This window comes from Drosophila bipectinata, chromosome 3L, assembly GCF_030179905.1.
Source record: "Drosophila bipectinata strain 14024-0381.07 chromosome 3L, DbipHiC1v2, whole genome shotgun sequence".
Classification (NCBI taxonomy): Eukaryota; Metazoa; Arthropoda; class Insecta; order Diptera; family Drosophilidae; genus Drosophila; species Drosophila bipectinata.
Genome location: NC_091738.1, coordinates 12539968 through 12556461, shown reverse-complemented (window position 1 = coordinate 12556461; position 16494 = coordinate 12539968). Strand labels below are relative to the sequence as shown.

At 41.2% G+C, this 16494-nt stretch overlaps 1 protein-coding gene across 1 annotated transcript; it reads left to right on the top strand.

Moving 5' to 3' along the window:
• Window positions 1–14609: 14609 nt before the first annotated feature.
• On the top strand, window positions 14610–15963 carry LOC108124702 (uncharacterized). Its single transcript, XM_017240484.3, has 2 exons — window positions 14610–15172; window positions 15229–15963. Exons 1-2 carry the CDS (start codon window positions 14722–14724, stop codon window positions 15423–15425), a joined length of 648 nt encoding a protein of 215 aa, XP_017095973.2. The 5' UTR covers window positions 14610–14721; the 3' UTR covers window positions 15426–15963.
• Window positions 15964–16494: the final 531 nt, after the last annotated feature.

Here is a 16494-nt window from a genome sequence, read left to right as displayed (position 1 = left end):
CCCCACTAGACTGCAGCGGGAGCAGAGGCAAAATACTTGAGTTCTCAAAATCTATGCAAAGCAAGACCCAACTTCAAAAGACCAAACGACCATTCAGCTAATGCTTTAGATATGCAAATCGGAAAATTCTTGGCTTCTCCCAGCCCAGCCTGTTCCCCATCCCCCCGGTTGATTGGCTGCTTAATTGTTGCATCTTAAAGTTCGAGTTTGGGGCACAAATCAGAAATTTCCATAAAATGCGAGAGCTTTGTTAAGTCACAGCTACCGTCAAAGGAAAGTGAGCGTGGAAAGTGGAAACGGTCCGCAACAAATCTGTTTATTACCATTTTTAGGTCTCTGTGTCAGTGGAGATTACTCTTTTTTTTTTTGGTCGGTTTCGGTTTTGGTATTGGCCGATTGGTGGGAACCATCCACCGTGCACTCGAAATCGAAATCGAAACGGAGTGGAAATTGACTTCTCGTGTTGAGTGCCGCATGCCACGCCCTTGGATTTACGGGCTATCGCCTGACAGTCGGCAGGATAGCAAGAGTGGCAAGATGAGTGGCCAACTCCGGTGGCTAAAACTCAGCACTCGGCGAGGCTTATCACCTGACAGTCGGCACTGACAGGCGACAATTTGCATGGCCACCGAGGGGATCGCACAACTCATTACGAATGCCACTATCGCCGGTTGCACGTTACTGGTTGTCAGTTGCATGTTGCCGGCAGGCGGCAACACTTTAACAAATTTGGTTTAAGAGTCTTCGATGTGAAGTTTAAGGAAGATACATATATAGGAAATTATTAAAAGATAAATGCCTTTAAACTTTATGTTAAATTTTATTGATAATTCTTTGTAAAGTTCTTAAAATATTAAAATAAAATACAAGATTTCTTTTCTCTGCTTTTCAGAAATTGAAAAATTCTTGAGTGAACATGCAACAAGTTGCAATCGCCACACGGGCTATCTGCCGCAGTCTAATTGGCAAACTTATGGAACTCTCACCCAGAAGATATACTTTTTCGATTTGCGGTACGTATGAGTAATGTCAGGTCATCATTATAGCGGCAAATGTTGCGGCAGCTGGGCCCCGTGCACCCCAACCCCCAACAGCAAATCCAACTGCAAATGAAATGCAAATTTTAAGTGGCCCGTGCAGCTGGAAATGCAGTCGAAACCTGAAATGGAACTCGAAACTGGAACTGGACGTGGACTGGGCGTGGAAGTGGTGCAAGATTCAGATGCAGGGGGTATAAGCGACTATCGCAATGACGTGGCCGGATTGGTTTTAAAATAAATGTTATTATTTCGATAAGTTGGCGCGTTTTTGCGGCTGTGCCCACATTTAATTATGCCACAAACCGGACAGCAGCCGGATCGGATCGGGGTGAATGGAGGCCAAAATCAATATCACTTCGTGCCGAGTTTTTAATGAACAATTGTCGGGGCACACAATTTTAGCACATTGTAAATAAGCAATTGAATTGGCACTACACTCCAGGGGAGTGGAATATGGAATTGTGTTTGCCTTTTGCCGTTTGCCGTTCCACCAAAGTGAGTGGTGCTATTCGGGAGGGAGTATTGATATCTGGTCTCTGATCCCAAAACGAAAAACCCAAGGCACAAGCCAGCTGCCTCCTAGAAAAAAATCCAATACCATGCCACACTCTCCCAACACTGCAGACTGCTGACTTTAATCAAATTCACATTAACAACTGCAACTGCAACTGCAACTGCCACAACTGCAGGCTATACATTGCCGCAGCTGCAGCAAACAAGGCAAGTCACAAACTATATATTGTACAAAAAATGTGCTAATAACTTCTCTTCAAAAAAATTGGGTATACTAGACTAAATATGACAATGGGCACAATCTTAAATTCGTTCATATTTTTTTATTAAAGATTTAATAAAACCTTATTGAAGAAAAAACTATACCGAGTTATGCACTTAAGAACTCAAATATCTATTAAAAATACAAAGTTTCAATGCAGGTAATATTTAACTGTCTCTGTAAGTACTTATGAGAATATAAATATACATATTATTCAAGTTGAAACCTTGAGATTATAAGATACTTTCTAAATACAAGTACATAGGTATACCTATTGAATGTTATGTTGTAAGTTATACAAAGTCTCTTGCAAATATTCTTTGGAATTATATTCTAAAATTAATAAACAAAATATTTTATTTATCCAAATGGCTGCTAAAACCATTATCCATCTTTAAAACCGATCCCACAGTACATAATTTAGCCAAACGCATCGATCCTTGGTCATGTTCGGTTATGGATTTTTATCGTTTTACTTTTTTGTTTGGCTGGGAACACGCCCCAAAAAACTAAAACAACAATAGCAGTCATAGTCAGAGCCCCAAACGCCGCCGCAGCCGCCGCTTGTTGTTTGGACAAGTTACCAAAAATAGACCAAAGCCGCTGAAACCGAGCCAAAGGCTAGGACCGCGACTCGAATTGGCCGGCAGCTAAGACAAAAAAAATGTTATGAGCCATGGCTATTGGCGTGGCTCCGAGGGAAACTGTTCAGATAATTGCTGCTGCGGTTTTATGGCCAAGAGTAATTCATATATAGAAAATAGCTGGAGTGCAGTTGGCGTTGAACATTTACGGTGATGGCAAAAACCGGACTTAAACTCGAAAAGCAAAAGGCGAGCAGCAAATATGCCGATAATTGAAATCAGAGTTGTGGCGGTGAGCTTTTACCATCATTTGCATGCCCCACAGTTGACGCCTCTAATTGCAGTTGCAGCATCAAATTGCTGGTTTATGCATTTCCGTTGCCATCCGTTGCTCATTGAGCGGATCTGACAGTTATTACAATGCACCGCCCCGTAATGAACTCGTCTAGGTTGCGAATCCTTATCCACATGGCCAGATAGTGATAAGCCCAACTGGCCAGCCAGGCCAGCCTGGCCAGAAATCCCTGCCTGCTGCATGTGGCAATGCAATTTATGGGATCAACAGACCCGTTAGTGCCAAATTACAAATGGGCCCATGGCAGCCAAGTGCAAAACAGACGTGGCAATAACCAACAAGACATTAACCCGCGTGGCAACTCGCGGCGCATGCCTCGATACCTCGGTGTCCCGGTGCCTCGATTCCTCAATATGCCTCCAAAGTCCATTTCTCAGATGCCCCAGCTGCACTGCGTTTTGGCCGCATATGCTCCATCGCCCAATAATTGCCAGCTTCCAAGCGACCCCCCTTTCAGAACACTTGGAGAAAATATAGTGGCTTTAGGAACTTTAAGGACTTAAGGCTTAAATGCATCATAGTTTAAAGTAGAGTTTTTTTCTCAGTGAACTTTGTAAGCTGGGGGGAGCTGGAGAAGCTGGAATCAGAGCCAGCGGCGATTTAGCCAGATACCAGTGCAGTTGCAGTTGCAAGTCCGCGGCGATCCAAACGATCCAACGGATTGCCAGAACGCCAGACCAAGCGCCAAAGTAACGGAGCGACTGAAAGACGGACCGGGGCAGGTGGCTGGGGGGGACTGGAGGACGGGGTGGTGGCGGTGGTCGCTGGTCGCCACAAAAGTATAAAACAATAAAGTTGGGGCGCTGCGCAAAAGAATAATCGCATAAATCATGCGGACTCGCGGCGGCGTCTAAACTCCACTAACGGCAACGAGGCTAAGAGCCTGCCACAGTGGCCAAAACAAAAATATTATGGCCTTGCAAATATTTGTTACTAGTACTTAAAATAATAAAATAAGTGGCTTCCTGAACTTTTTCTTAGATTTTATAAAGGGGTCATATTGAAATTATTGTTCAATAAACCATGTTTTTTGAAATTAATCTTCTAGGAATCGGAAGATTTCTAGTTTTAAATGGTATCCAAACTTACATAAAAGAAGATATAAATATACTTTAAAGGTACTTGAAGCGAATACCTCACCAAGTCCTTAATATCCATATATAGAACCATAGAAAATTGCTTTAAGAGAATGTAACATTTAAAGCCATACAAAATTTAAAAAAAACCCCCAACAAGCCACAACCCAATGACTAAGTTATCTCTTAAACTAAAATAGTCAGTTCAATGAGCTCAAAAAAATATAAAAAAAAACAGTGACTAGGCAATAACTAGATGCTCTGATTAACAATGCTAATCCGCGTTGACATCTCGCCCATTGTGGAATGGAATGGCCTGGAATGGCCCACTGTGCCACAATGCAGCGGCAACACTTTTCTTGCCTTAAGCCAAATTTATAGCGATCTAAGTAGGTATAAAGCGCTCATTTTGTGGCAGCCACAGCAAAGGAAAAAAGAGGCAAAAGCAACGTTGCGACGACAGCGGCGACTTCGTTACGTTTTCGAGGAGTGGCCAACAGGAGTGCAGCCTTTGTTTGCCCCAAAACTATACTATACGCCCTTGCCCCTTTTGCCGTTCATCTCCTGCAACATTCTCCATCTTCTTAGCCGTATTGTTTTTGCCATTGTAATTTCTTTATCCCGTTGGCAGTTTGGCTCTCTGCTGGCCAAGAACAATAGAAATGCATTGCACGAAAGAGGGCTGCAGGAGCGAGAGGGCCAAGAGAGAGTTGAAAGCCAAAAACCCCAAAAAACCTGCGGCTAGCACAATCCGTTGACATGGTAGAAAGTGGGCGCGGTTGTACTGAAAAAAATAAAGTTATAATAAGAAGGATCACACTACTTATAATACTTATCTCTTTAAAGATCATCTTCCAAACATACAATCATTCCTTATTAGGGTAATATTATGGGTAATATTTCTCAGTTAATATTTTTAATATTTTAGATATGGTATACTGTATTAGAATCAAGTATGGTACTTCATATTAAAGTATCTATTATAACGTACTATTTTTGTCTCTGCTCATATGCAACCTTTAAAAGGGGAGGGCTAGGGACATGGGTGGGTCTTAAAGAGGCTCACTACCACCTCTGCTCACTCGTGCGCGATTGAAAAAGAACTTCTTGCGGGGACTTTCAGTTCGTTTGCCTCCTGGTCGGCCTTTGTTGTGGTAAGCAGTTGGCCAAAACAATCGAGTGGAAGGGGCCACCATCGGATAACTGGGACAAAGTTGGGGCAAACGAAAAAAGAATCCGCTTAAATCAGAAGCCGCCATGTGCGGTTTACCCAAGGGAAAGGGTTCTCTGAAGGGTAAATCATTAGGACATTTATAAAAAAAAATATATATCATAATAGGACATCAAAATACCTTTAAATTTGCCTTGATTTGATTAACTGTGGCCCGAAAGTCAACGCCCTCGCTTTGAATCCTAGACAAATGGGTTTCTAATGCCTCCCAATGGGGGTCACAAGCTGGACAACTTTCGAGGCAAAGAAAATCAGCCATTAATCACTCGATATGACAAAATGCAAAGCAAAAGAAATGGATCGGTAAAGTTTGAACCGAAGGCTTATTGGGATGGTGGATAGGAGGACCGAGGGTCAGAGGGAGGTGTTGTGTTAGACAGGTCAAACCGGTTTACTGCCGCTCCAGCGCCTGTTTGCCGCCGGATCCTCCAGTTCCTCCTGGTCGTCCTGCTTCTCCTCCTCCTCCTGCTGCTGGTATGCCTCTGCTTCATTATTATGCGCGCATTGTGCGTGGAAAGGCAACAGGAACTCCGAGTGCACATGGGCATGGGCATGGGTATGAGCATAGGAATTTGTAAGCCCAGGCCAAAACTTGAAGCGTGCTCCGATTCTCAATTGCAAGCAAACCATTCTGGTGCATATGCCTCCAGGGACAATTCATGCAGCTGACAGCAGGACGGGAGGCAGGAGGACAGGAGGAGGGATCCTAAAAGGAAGCCCGGCAAACTGCAGCTCGCAATTAAACAAAGCCCTTTTTGCGTTGGACGAATCTGCTAAAAACAAAAAGCACGCCAGACGGAATTCAGTAGGAAACTAGGGATGCACTTTAAAGGAAGATAAAAAACTTATAAAATTAATGTTGAAGTATTTAAAAAAGAAACTAAATAAATAACCTTTTTATTAAAAATATCTTCAAACCAAATCCTCATCATAAAATGCTAATAACCTTTTAAGAAATATTTAACACAAAAATATAGTTTATAAATTCAGATACCTTCATCTCTATATTTTTAAAATCTTAACCAAAAATCATTGTTTTCTCCATCCCTGCTTAACAACGTGTTGGCATTGCATGTTGCAAGTGCGGAAGCAACAGCAACATCCAACACAACGACTACCTCCTCAAAGGACTCTAAACGCATTTCCGCCAACGACGACGTCGTCGTCGCTTTGCATTTTATGCAAAAATGGCCTATCAGCCAGATCTGGCTCGAAGGAAGCCAGTTGTGGCCAACCGGGTGGAGCTCGGCCCACTGCCATGGCCAAAACTGGGACCGGGCCGAAACAACGCTTGTCATATTTAGTTGGCAGAACAAAGCGATCGCCATAAACGCTTGCAAATCGCCGTCAAATCGCTGGGGAAACGCTTTGCTCGCCAGCATGTTGCATTTTAAAGGGTTTTTAAAAAATCGGACATCAGTTCTGAAAAAGAGGCAAGTATTTGCATTTATAGAGGATCTATATAGGCATAAGTTATGCATTCACAAAGAAAGTTTGAAAATTGGGAGTCTATAAATTTGGAAATAAATGTTAAAGTCATAAAATATGGGAAATAAATTGGTTCTAGTACTAAGTAGTACTTTAAAGACCTAATAGAATTATACATACATATATTTTTAATGAAATAAAACCAAGAGAAAACCCAAAAAAACAAAAGCCTATCCAAATGAAAACTCACACTCCTCATTTCCCAACAAAAAAAAACCCCACCAGCTTGCCCCAAATTCGTTTAAAAAACTTCAGATGAACTGAGCCGTGGAAAAAAATTCACTGGCCGTGTCCACAATGCAAATGAGGTCCTCTCAACGATGTCCAGGACATCAGTCGAGGCCCCTGGAACAGTTCCATCTCCATCTCATCATCGGCGAGGGCCTTGCTGGTGACAATTTAACACACAAATTCAGTGAAGCGTCAACTTGGGGCAGGCATAAATTTACAACATTCACCGATGCTCTGTTGTGGCAGACACTGTGCACCGCCTGCCCCCAAATTTCTGTATGTGTGTGTGCTTTAATTTTCCTTTTTCTTGCAGTTTTCCCTTCGGCTCGGTTCAAATGATTCCCCTCCCCATCCTTTTTTTTATTATTTTGGCGCTCATGCTCGAAGTCGGTGAAGCGGAAAACTTTACAATCCATCAAATTAATGGAGCAATGTGTCACGAGGAGCACTCTGCATCCCGGCTGCCAGATCTTACTTAGATTCCCTCCACCAGACTGACAGACAAACCGATGCGCCTCGGTCTCTGCTGGTGAAATGTCATCAACTTGAAATTGTAAATCAAGCAAAAATTGATTGAACAAAGCGCTGCGCTTGAGAAACCAAAGGAACTGAACAATGGAGTTAAAGGCCAGGGGAAAAGGCTAAAGAAGAGTGGTTTTTTGGGGGGGATAGAGACAATCTGTTGAATAGATTTCAGAATAGATGTTGCACTTGCAGTCCTCTTTCAGGATTTCAATCGAGAATTCAAAGATAAATGATAGATTTTAAGAAACACTTTGGGATGTCAGGGGAATTAGTTGCTTGAGTTATGTGGATCAACTGATTTATAAAAATATGGATTCTAAATCCAGGTATCACAAAACAAGTCATCCATTCTAGCCTGATAATTAATAAATAGAGAATACAAGGCATATGTAAAAATTAACGTCTTTTAAAAATTCCATAATTAATTTTAATCATCTCATAAACATTTTTGAAAGTATCACCCATCAATATCAAATAAATCCCGCCAATTCCATTCGTCTGTCAAACTGGCCACCTATCCCTGCGGGCAGTGACAAAACTTTCGAACCTTTCACCAAAGTACTTGGCAATATGAAATAGTATTAACAATACAGTTAATGTGCCGCTGGGTCAGCCCACATGGCACCACACCACGTCCGCCAAAATGTGTCTCCACCTTGTCCAAAAAAAGCCAGACAGGGTCCAGGCAGGGACTTGCCTTTCACCACCAGAAGCAGACACTGAAGTGACTTTAATGCAATTTTCTCGACAGAAACCGACTCTCGACAGAGGGCATAATGAAAGTCCTACGCGATGCGATGCGATTGCCGCCGGTCCATGGGTGAAAAACTTTCGCAAATATGCAAATCGTCCCACTGCCATTTGCACGTACAAATGTTACGTACATTTTATAGACTTATCACGCGACACTCTCGGCCCGACGAGAGCGGTCCATAAATCTAAACGATATGCGCCCCATAGCCGCCCACTTGCAACTTGCAATACCCAGATGTTCTTCCTCTTGTGCTACACATAACAAAATACAAAATATTTTTTAAAAAATTTATATAGTTTAAGACAGGAAATAGAATTTATTTTTCGTCACTAAAAAAGTACTTTATTGTCTTGCATTCGTCACTGAAATATTTATGAATTTCGTGTAAATATTTTCAAGTGTTTTGTTTATACAACTACTACTGCCACTGCCTCTGATTCTTTTTTTATTTTTATTTTGTTGTCGACTTCGTCACGAGTGGCAACAATTAATTTTCATACGCAGACGCAGTTGGCTGGCAAGGCTTCTTGCAACTTGGAGCTTGCAACTTGCCACCTCGGCAACCACATAGACGGACGCACAGAAGTCAGGATGGCTGGTTGGGATGCAGTTTTCGGAGTCTTTTCGCCGGCGACATACAAATTGCACATCGATGCGACGGCCATGGGGATGGCGACTTGTGGCATTCTAGGAAAATAAATTTAAATAAACGCAAAGTCTTCTGATATTTTTTTCCTGCCTTTCCTTTCTCCTCCCCATCGGAGATACAGACTAAGAATTGAAAATGCAAATTTGCGCGAAAAATAAAATCAAGTAAAGTGGCAGGAACCGAGCTGGTGCCGAGGAGGTGGCAGAACGGAAGGGGCAACATGAAGTGGAGTGGTAGCATCTTCGGGCCACAAGTGTTTTAACAATGTTTGCATGGCGCATTACGTGATTTGGCCACCGCCTACAACCCGATCCCAAGGACTCCAACTCCTCCTCTGTTCGCCACCCGCTGCTCCTTGGCATCTCCATGCTGGGATGCTCCTTGCGTGTTAGCAGAATGTTTAAATTTGAATAAAACGCAATTCGACGACAGAAAAAACAATGGAAAGAAATTCATGCATTAGAGAAGAATATTTAATACACTTTTTGAATATTTTTAATATAAATTTAAGAGATTGGAAATATAAAAATATTTATTTACTTTGGAAAAGGTTTTGGTTTCAACTTATGTAGATCTTATAGTAGATTTTATTTATTTTATAAATTTAAAAGACTTTTAAGGATTTTGTTTAGTAAATATGGAAGTCCTATAAATAATGCTCTAAATCTCTACATTGTCAATGACTCTGTCAAGCTTCAAGTTAAATTCAAAGGACCTCATCTTAAGAAAAGAGCATCTGCGATAAGAACTCCCAACTTGGAAGTGGGTGTTGCAGTCGAGTTGACTTGAGCTGAGACTGCGACTGCTGCTGCCACTCGAACCCATTGACGCCTCTGCCTTGGCTCCTGCTTCTGCCTGGGACTCCTCCTCAAGACATGGCTGGCTATCATCGCCTCCGTCCGTTGTCGTCGCAGCGACACTTTCAGCCACGCTGGGGCGTAGATAACATTCTTGGCCGGCGACATTTTGCATGTCTGCCTTGGCTGGGAGTCGATAAATTAGCGCATGCATCTTCATTTCCTTGGCTTCGAGTGCATTAGAGCCGGTGAAAGGCTCAAGTCCGAGTCCCCGGGCAAATATTAAGAACAATGGGACTGAGTTATGCGGTGCAGGATCCCCACAAGCTCCAACAGCCAGCTCAGCTGCTGCTGAGTCATTAGAATCCGCAGCTGCGACTTCACCGGCGGCTCAAATCCAATTACAATGCAGAATCAACTGGGCACAATTGGTTCCAGACTGGGGGACTGGATCCGAGAGGACCTAAAATCCAGTCCTACAGTCCCGGCCCCCGTCCGCCGATTCGATCAGCAATTGGGACGAGGGCCCAAGGCGAGCATTGTCCACCCAGTGGATCCAGTCTGTGGGCGCTTTTGCTTTATTATAGCAGCGCTTATACAGATTAGAATAAATCAACTTGTCCCCCCGCTAGGACTAGGCTCCAGAGTCATTCTGCTCTCGTTTTGCTTGTCCGGCGATCGGAAAACGCTACCGGCAACAGAACAACTCTAAACTGACCAGCCACAAAAGCAGCTGCAGTGGAAAGTGCACAGAGAGAAAATGGTAACTAAATTTCTTTATAAATTCAGATGAAAATCACCCATACTATATCATTGGCTGAACTCTATCCAGTTTTAAATCATAAACCTTATAATATCTGTCCATAATATTGATCTTCTTCACCCTTTTTCTTTGTGTATAAGACTTAAGATCTGGTCTGACCACCCTACCATTCCCCCAGATAGTTGGCCGCAGATGGCCATTAACTGAGCACCGACCAAAAGGATATTGGCCAAGATAAGCAGGCAAATAAGTTGGCTTACGCTAGAAAAGGAATTAATAATGCAGAAATGATGGGCGGACCTTTTACGTTGCAGGTTGCAAATCGGAAATGGGTATAGTTATGGGCTTCAGAGGAAATCGAAAAACTAAAGATCTTGTTGTTGGATTACCTTAAAAATATATTAAAATATGTATCCCAACATGTAGAGCAAATTAAATCCTTCTCCTTAAAAGATTAAACCCGTTCTGGGGAACTCGAAACATAAAGTTCAACACTTGGCTGGCCGACCCAAGGCGAACCTTACAAATTAAACGCATTCAAGTGCAAGGTCCAGGAATTTTGATTGGGTCAACCGAGTCGAGTCGGTAGCTGAAAAATGCCATAACAAAATGTGTCAAGTGCCAGACATAAATGCCTAAGTAAGAGCGCTCCAAGGAGCATAAAGAACCCAAGAATCATCGTCCGGAAGACCAAGGAACAATGTGCCGGGGCCATCGTCTTTGTTTTTTTTTCGCGGCCAGCGGCCTGCGGTCTTTTTTATTTGCTGTTTTTATTTTTTGCCTTTTAGTGTTTGCTTGGATCGGATCGTCTTTTGGTTCTTAGAGGATCGGTTCTTTGCCTTGGAACAATAAATTTTCGGTGCGTCACTTTTTGTTTACTGCCCGGCTGGACGGAGGCTTCTTCCTCTCCAAGTGAGCTTTCCAATTAAAAATGCGCAATTGGACTCCCCGATCGACGGAGGGTGCTCCTTGTTGTACTTATTTGTAAGTTGCACGCATGTCCACCCGGCCTTCCACCAGAATTCCAGACTTTTCTGTGCTTCCATTAATTTACATAAAAATATCTTAATTGCAAGGCTACAGCGGCGACGATTCGATTCAATTCGATCCGATTCTTTTTTTTTCCTTCAGAGCTTATCAATGCCATGTCATGTTGCCGACACCCTGATCTTACAGACCCTTCCAGCCACTGCGAAAAAAATGTTTGGGTAGAATATCCTTGCTTTTGGATATTTTCTATAAAATTTTAAAAAATTTTAACATTTGTTTATTGCTTTTCAGATACATTTTCTGAGATCCTTAGAATGATACTTAAAGTATCTTGTTTATTATAAAATTCTTAGTATATTCTAAGATAAGATTGTTATGTGATACATCGATTATTATAGAACTATAAGGACATTTTTAAAAATAAAATATTAATTAAGAAGTTGAGGTTGAGAAGTTAAAGGATAATGTTCTCTATAGAGGTTATATAGAGCTCCTATTTTCTGACTGTGTGGCATCTTCTCCTTTCTGACAAATTTGTGCAGCTCCACGTCAAGATCGCCATCAAGATCCACATGGCTTCCACATCCACAAGAGGCATGCAACACATGTCGGGCGACACTTTCTGGAGGAGCATCCGATGGCTCCTTTGTCCATGCATAATCGCTGATAAATGCGGCTTTCGTTGCTGCAAAAATGATTTGTTGATAATTAATGCAGGCGGTAACCGATTGGCAATGGACTGGAGGTTGGGGGCTGGAAGAAACCTCCAAAAACCAGTTTGCCGCATGCCGCAAAAAGAACAGATGCCACACTACAAAAAATTCTAAAGGAAGTTATATAAAACTTTAAGTAAGTTTTCAGGATATACCCACACAGTTTTTAAAAATATATAGTTTTAAATATTATTATGCTTTTTTCTTTCTGTGTACTTGACTGAGGACAGCAATTTGTGCAAAGTTGTTTTTGTTGTTACTGCAATCAGGCCTTAAAGGCAATCAACGCACAGTAATTCATGCCGCCTGACAGCAGCAGCTCCATTCTCCAGATCCCGAAACTCCATCTCCGTCTCCTGACTCCCAGCTTGAACCCCACCAGCAGGCGACCCAAAAATAAAGCGGATTGCAATTCGTTTCCTAGTTTTTCCCCATCGTCACGCAGCTAATTGTATAAAAAACGGGGGGGCTGGAGCCAGTATCGGGGGCGAGGCAACATGATCGCAATTAATGCGACCAAAGCTAGTTGGCTTCCTAATCGTGGCCACTTGATCAATTTGGCACGCAATCGACCACGGGGAAAATGGGCAGTTCATTGAAAGACTAAAGACAAGTTACCCACTGTATTGGAGGAGAGAATTGGGTGTCCTATAGAAGCTACATAAACGCATATTATTCAGCAAAATATAATTTGTAACTAAACAAACAAAGAAGGATAGATCCTCCATAAATCTGCATTAAAATCTGGCAACGAAGTATTTTTTAAATTTTTTGTCAAATTTTCTAGGGGGTTTCCTTTCCAAATCTGAAAATCCATGAAAAGGAGTACAGGACCCACCTCGGAAGCCATATCTTTGCCAATAGTCATCCGATTCTTGAGCGGAATACCTTAAACTAATAGTTGATCGATCCTCCATAAATCTGCATCAAAATCTAGCAACGAAATATTTTTTAGATTTTTTGTCAAATTTTCTAGGGGGTCCCCTTTCCAAATCTGAAAATCCATGAAGGGGAGCCCTGGACCCACTGCGATCGCCATATCTTAGCCAATAGTCATCCGATTCTTGAGAGGAATACCTTAAACTAATGGTAGATCGATCCTCCATAAATCTGCATCAAAATCTGGAAACGAAATATTTTTTAGATTTTTTGTCAAATTTTCTAGGGGGTCCCCTTCAAAATCTGAAAAGCCATGAAGGGGAGCCCTAGACCCACTGCGATCGCCATATCTTTGCTAATAGTCATCCGATTCTTGAGCGGAATACCTTAAACTAATAGTTGATCGATCCTCCATAAATCTGCATCAAAATCTAGCAACGAAATATTTTTTAGATTTTTTGTCAAATTTTCTAGGGGGTCCCCTTTCCAAATCTGAAAATCCATGAAGGGGAGCCCTGGACCCACTGCGATCGCCATATCTTAGCCAATAGTCATCCGATTCTTGAGAGGAATACCTTAAACTAATGGTAGATCGATCCTCCATAAATCTGCATCAAAATCTGGAAACGAAATATTTTTTAGATTTTTTGTCAAATTTTCTAGGGGGTCCCCTTCAAAATCTGAAAAGCCATGAAGGGGAGCCCTAGACCCACTGCGATCGCCATATCTTTGCTAATAGTCATCCGATTCTTGAGCGGAATACCTTAAACTAATGGTAGATCGATCCTCCATAAATCTGCATCAAAATCTGGAAACGAAATATTTTTTAGATTTTTTGTGAAATTTTCTAGGGGGTCCCCTTTCCAAATCTGAAAATCCATAAGGGGGAGCGCTGGACCCACCGCGATCGCCATATCTTTGCCAATAGTCATTCCATTCTTGAGCGGAATATCTTAAACTTATAGTTGATCGATCCTCTATAAATCTACATCAAAATCTGGCAACGAAATATTTTTTAGATTTTTTGTCAAATTTTCTAGGGGGTCCCCTTTCAAAATCTGAAAAGCCATGAAGGGGAGTGCAGGACCCACCGCGATAGTCATATATTGGTCAATAGTCATCCGATTCTTGAGCGAAATATCTTAAACTAATAGTTGATTGATCCTCTATAAATCTGCATCAAAATCTGTCAACGAAATATTTTTTAGATTTTTTGTCAAATTTTCTAGGGGGTCCCCTTTCAAAATCTGAAAAGCCATAAGGGGGAGCCCTGGACCCACTGCGATCGCCATATCTTTGCTAATAGTCATCCGATTCTTGAGCGGAATACCTTAAACTAATGGTAGATCGATCCTCCATAAATCTGCATCAAAATCTGGAAACGAAATATTTTTTAGATTGTTTGTCAAATTTTCTAGGGGGTCCCCTTTCAAAATCTGAAAATCCATGATGGGGAAAATATGGCTATATCGATATCTATATGGCGATATCTCTCCAATAGTCATATAACGAAGTACCCAAAACAATTCGTATATCTATTCTCCAAATATCGGCGCCAAAATCTGGGATAAACATATTTTGGTCTTTTGTCAAATTTTCTGAAGATTCAAAATTCAAAATAGTTAAAGAATGCATGGATGGCTCTAAGGGATACCAGAGATGGGATTTCTTTGCTGATAATCATCGTATAACCCGATGTGCTAATAGAGAAATAAGGGCTCTATAGTACGTTTCGACTTTTGTGTCTAATGGGCTTTGCCTCGTGCTTTGTAACGTATTAGCTTGCCTATAGTCGTTTTCCAACACCGTTTTTTTTTACGAGCTTGCAGTAAAATTTTAAGTTGCACCGCGTATTTTCATAATTTGCGAAAATGCATCCCACTATAGCCAGAATGAAGCTTGATATGAAGAGCATGGCCAACGATGTGTGGATCCTAGTTGAGGAATGGCAGCATCATGTCCATCGCGGCAAGGTGATGCTACAGCATATTGAGAGCGTATACTCCCGGATCTTTTCCGGCGAAAATCAGTTGGATGACATTCAGCGTCCAAGGGAGCTGCGCACCATGGAGAGGCGCATCCGTCTGTTGTACCAACGCTTGGATGTTCCACTTAAAATGATGCAAAACACCTTGAAATTGTTGACCGATATCAGGGACAAGGCAACCGAGATCCAAAGACGCATGACCCTCTGGATGCTTGATGACCATTTCGAGGACTACACTATCAGAAGGAGTCTAACGACCCAGAAGTTGCTAGAAATGCTGAATTTTCTCCGCAAGCGTTATGACGCCGAATGGGAGGTGAAGGAAATGGTTGTCCGTAAGTTTACCCATGACATCCATAGATACTTTTTATATAAAATCCTTTTTTTCTAGTCAATTTGCCTCAGATTACCACTTCCTACGATCTCGAAATATTGAGAGAGGCCTGGGGCCAAAGTGTCCATATTGGCGGTGAGCTTTTTGAAAGAAAAATACTAGAGTACTACCATGCGATTGGACGTCGTACGATGTCAACGATGTTTACAAATCCGCCAATGCCATTTGCGTATGGAAGTCGCCGTATTAATTAGAATTTAAAGGGAAAGCTTTCAAAAAAGAAAAGAAATATGGAAAACATACATACTCCACACTCCACAGAAGCCAAGGAAGGGCTGATTATTATTTAGAAACCTAGAACCTATTTAAAGAGCCTAGAACGAATGGGCCTTTTTGTTTTGTTATTCCACCCATATCCCTAAATATTGCAAGAGAACCTTACATATGTATTTCCATATTTCATATATCATATTCCATATAATTAAAAACCAATGCCACATATGCATGGAAGACGCCGTAATGATTAAAATGTTTTAGGGAAAACTTTTAAAAAAGAAAAGAAATATGGAAAATAATCATACCCCATACCCCAACTCCACAGAAGCTTAGGAAGGCTAGAAACCATATGTATTCGATAGAACGATAGAGCCTAGAACGAATGGCCATTTTGTTTTGTTATTCCATCTACATATCCATCTGTATATCCCTAAATATTGCAAGAGAACCTTACATATGTATTTCCATATTTCATATATCATATTCCATATAATTAAAGAAATGCTTGGTATTGAGTTTGATGTTAGTTTTATTTGAAATCTTTTTCTTTTTTTAGTTTGTATTTGTTATCGCGTGCTTGCCGAAAAAACAAATCTATAATCTGTAAAGAAATTACAAAAATTGCAATTTGTTTTGTCATTTTGTCTCTTGGTTTTTCCATTTTTATGGTTTAAGTTTTTTATGTTTTTTGTTAAAATTTGACCCATTTTTGACCTTTGCTATTTGCTCATCGATTTGTTGCTCGTGTTTGTTTTGGTTTCTGACTCTTGTAGCAAAACAAAACTTAATTGTAATTTCACTACAACAACATTTTGTTTTTGCCCTTTATATAATATATTTAATTGTATATATATATATAATATGCAATTCTGTAGCTAGATTTTGACATTCGTGTTCTCGTCGTACCCAATCTCGGAATCGTGTGTACATATATCATATAGTGTATGGTGTCTATAACATGCGATCATTTGTTTTAAAAACAAATGTTTCTTCTTACTTGTGTTTTGCCTTATTTGTTTCTCTCAGTGGAGCCGAATCGTTTGCCAA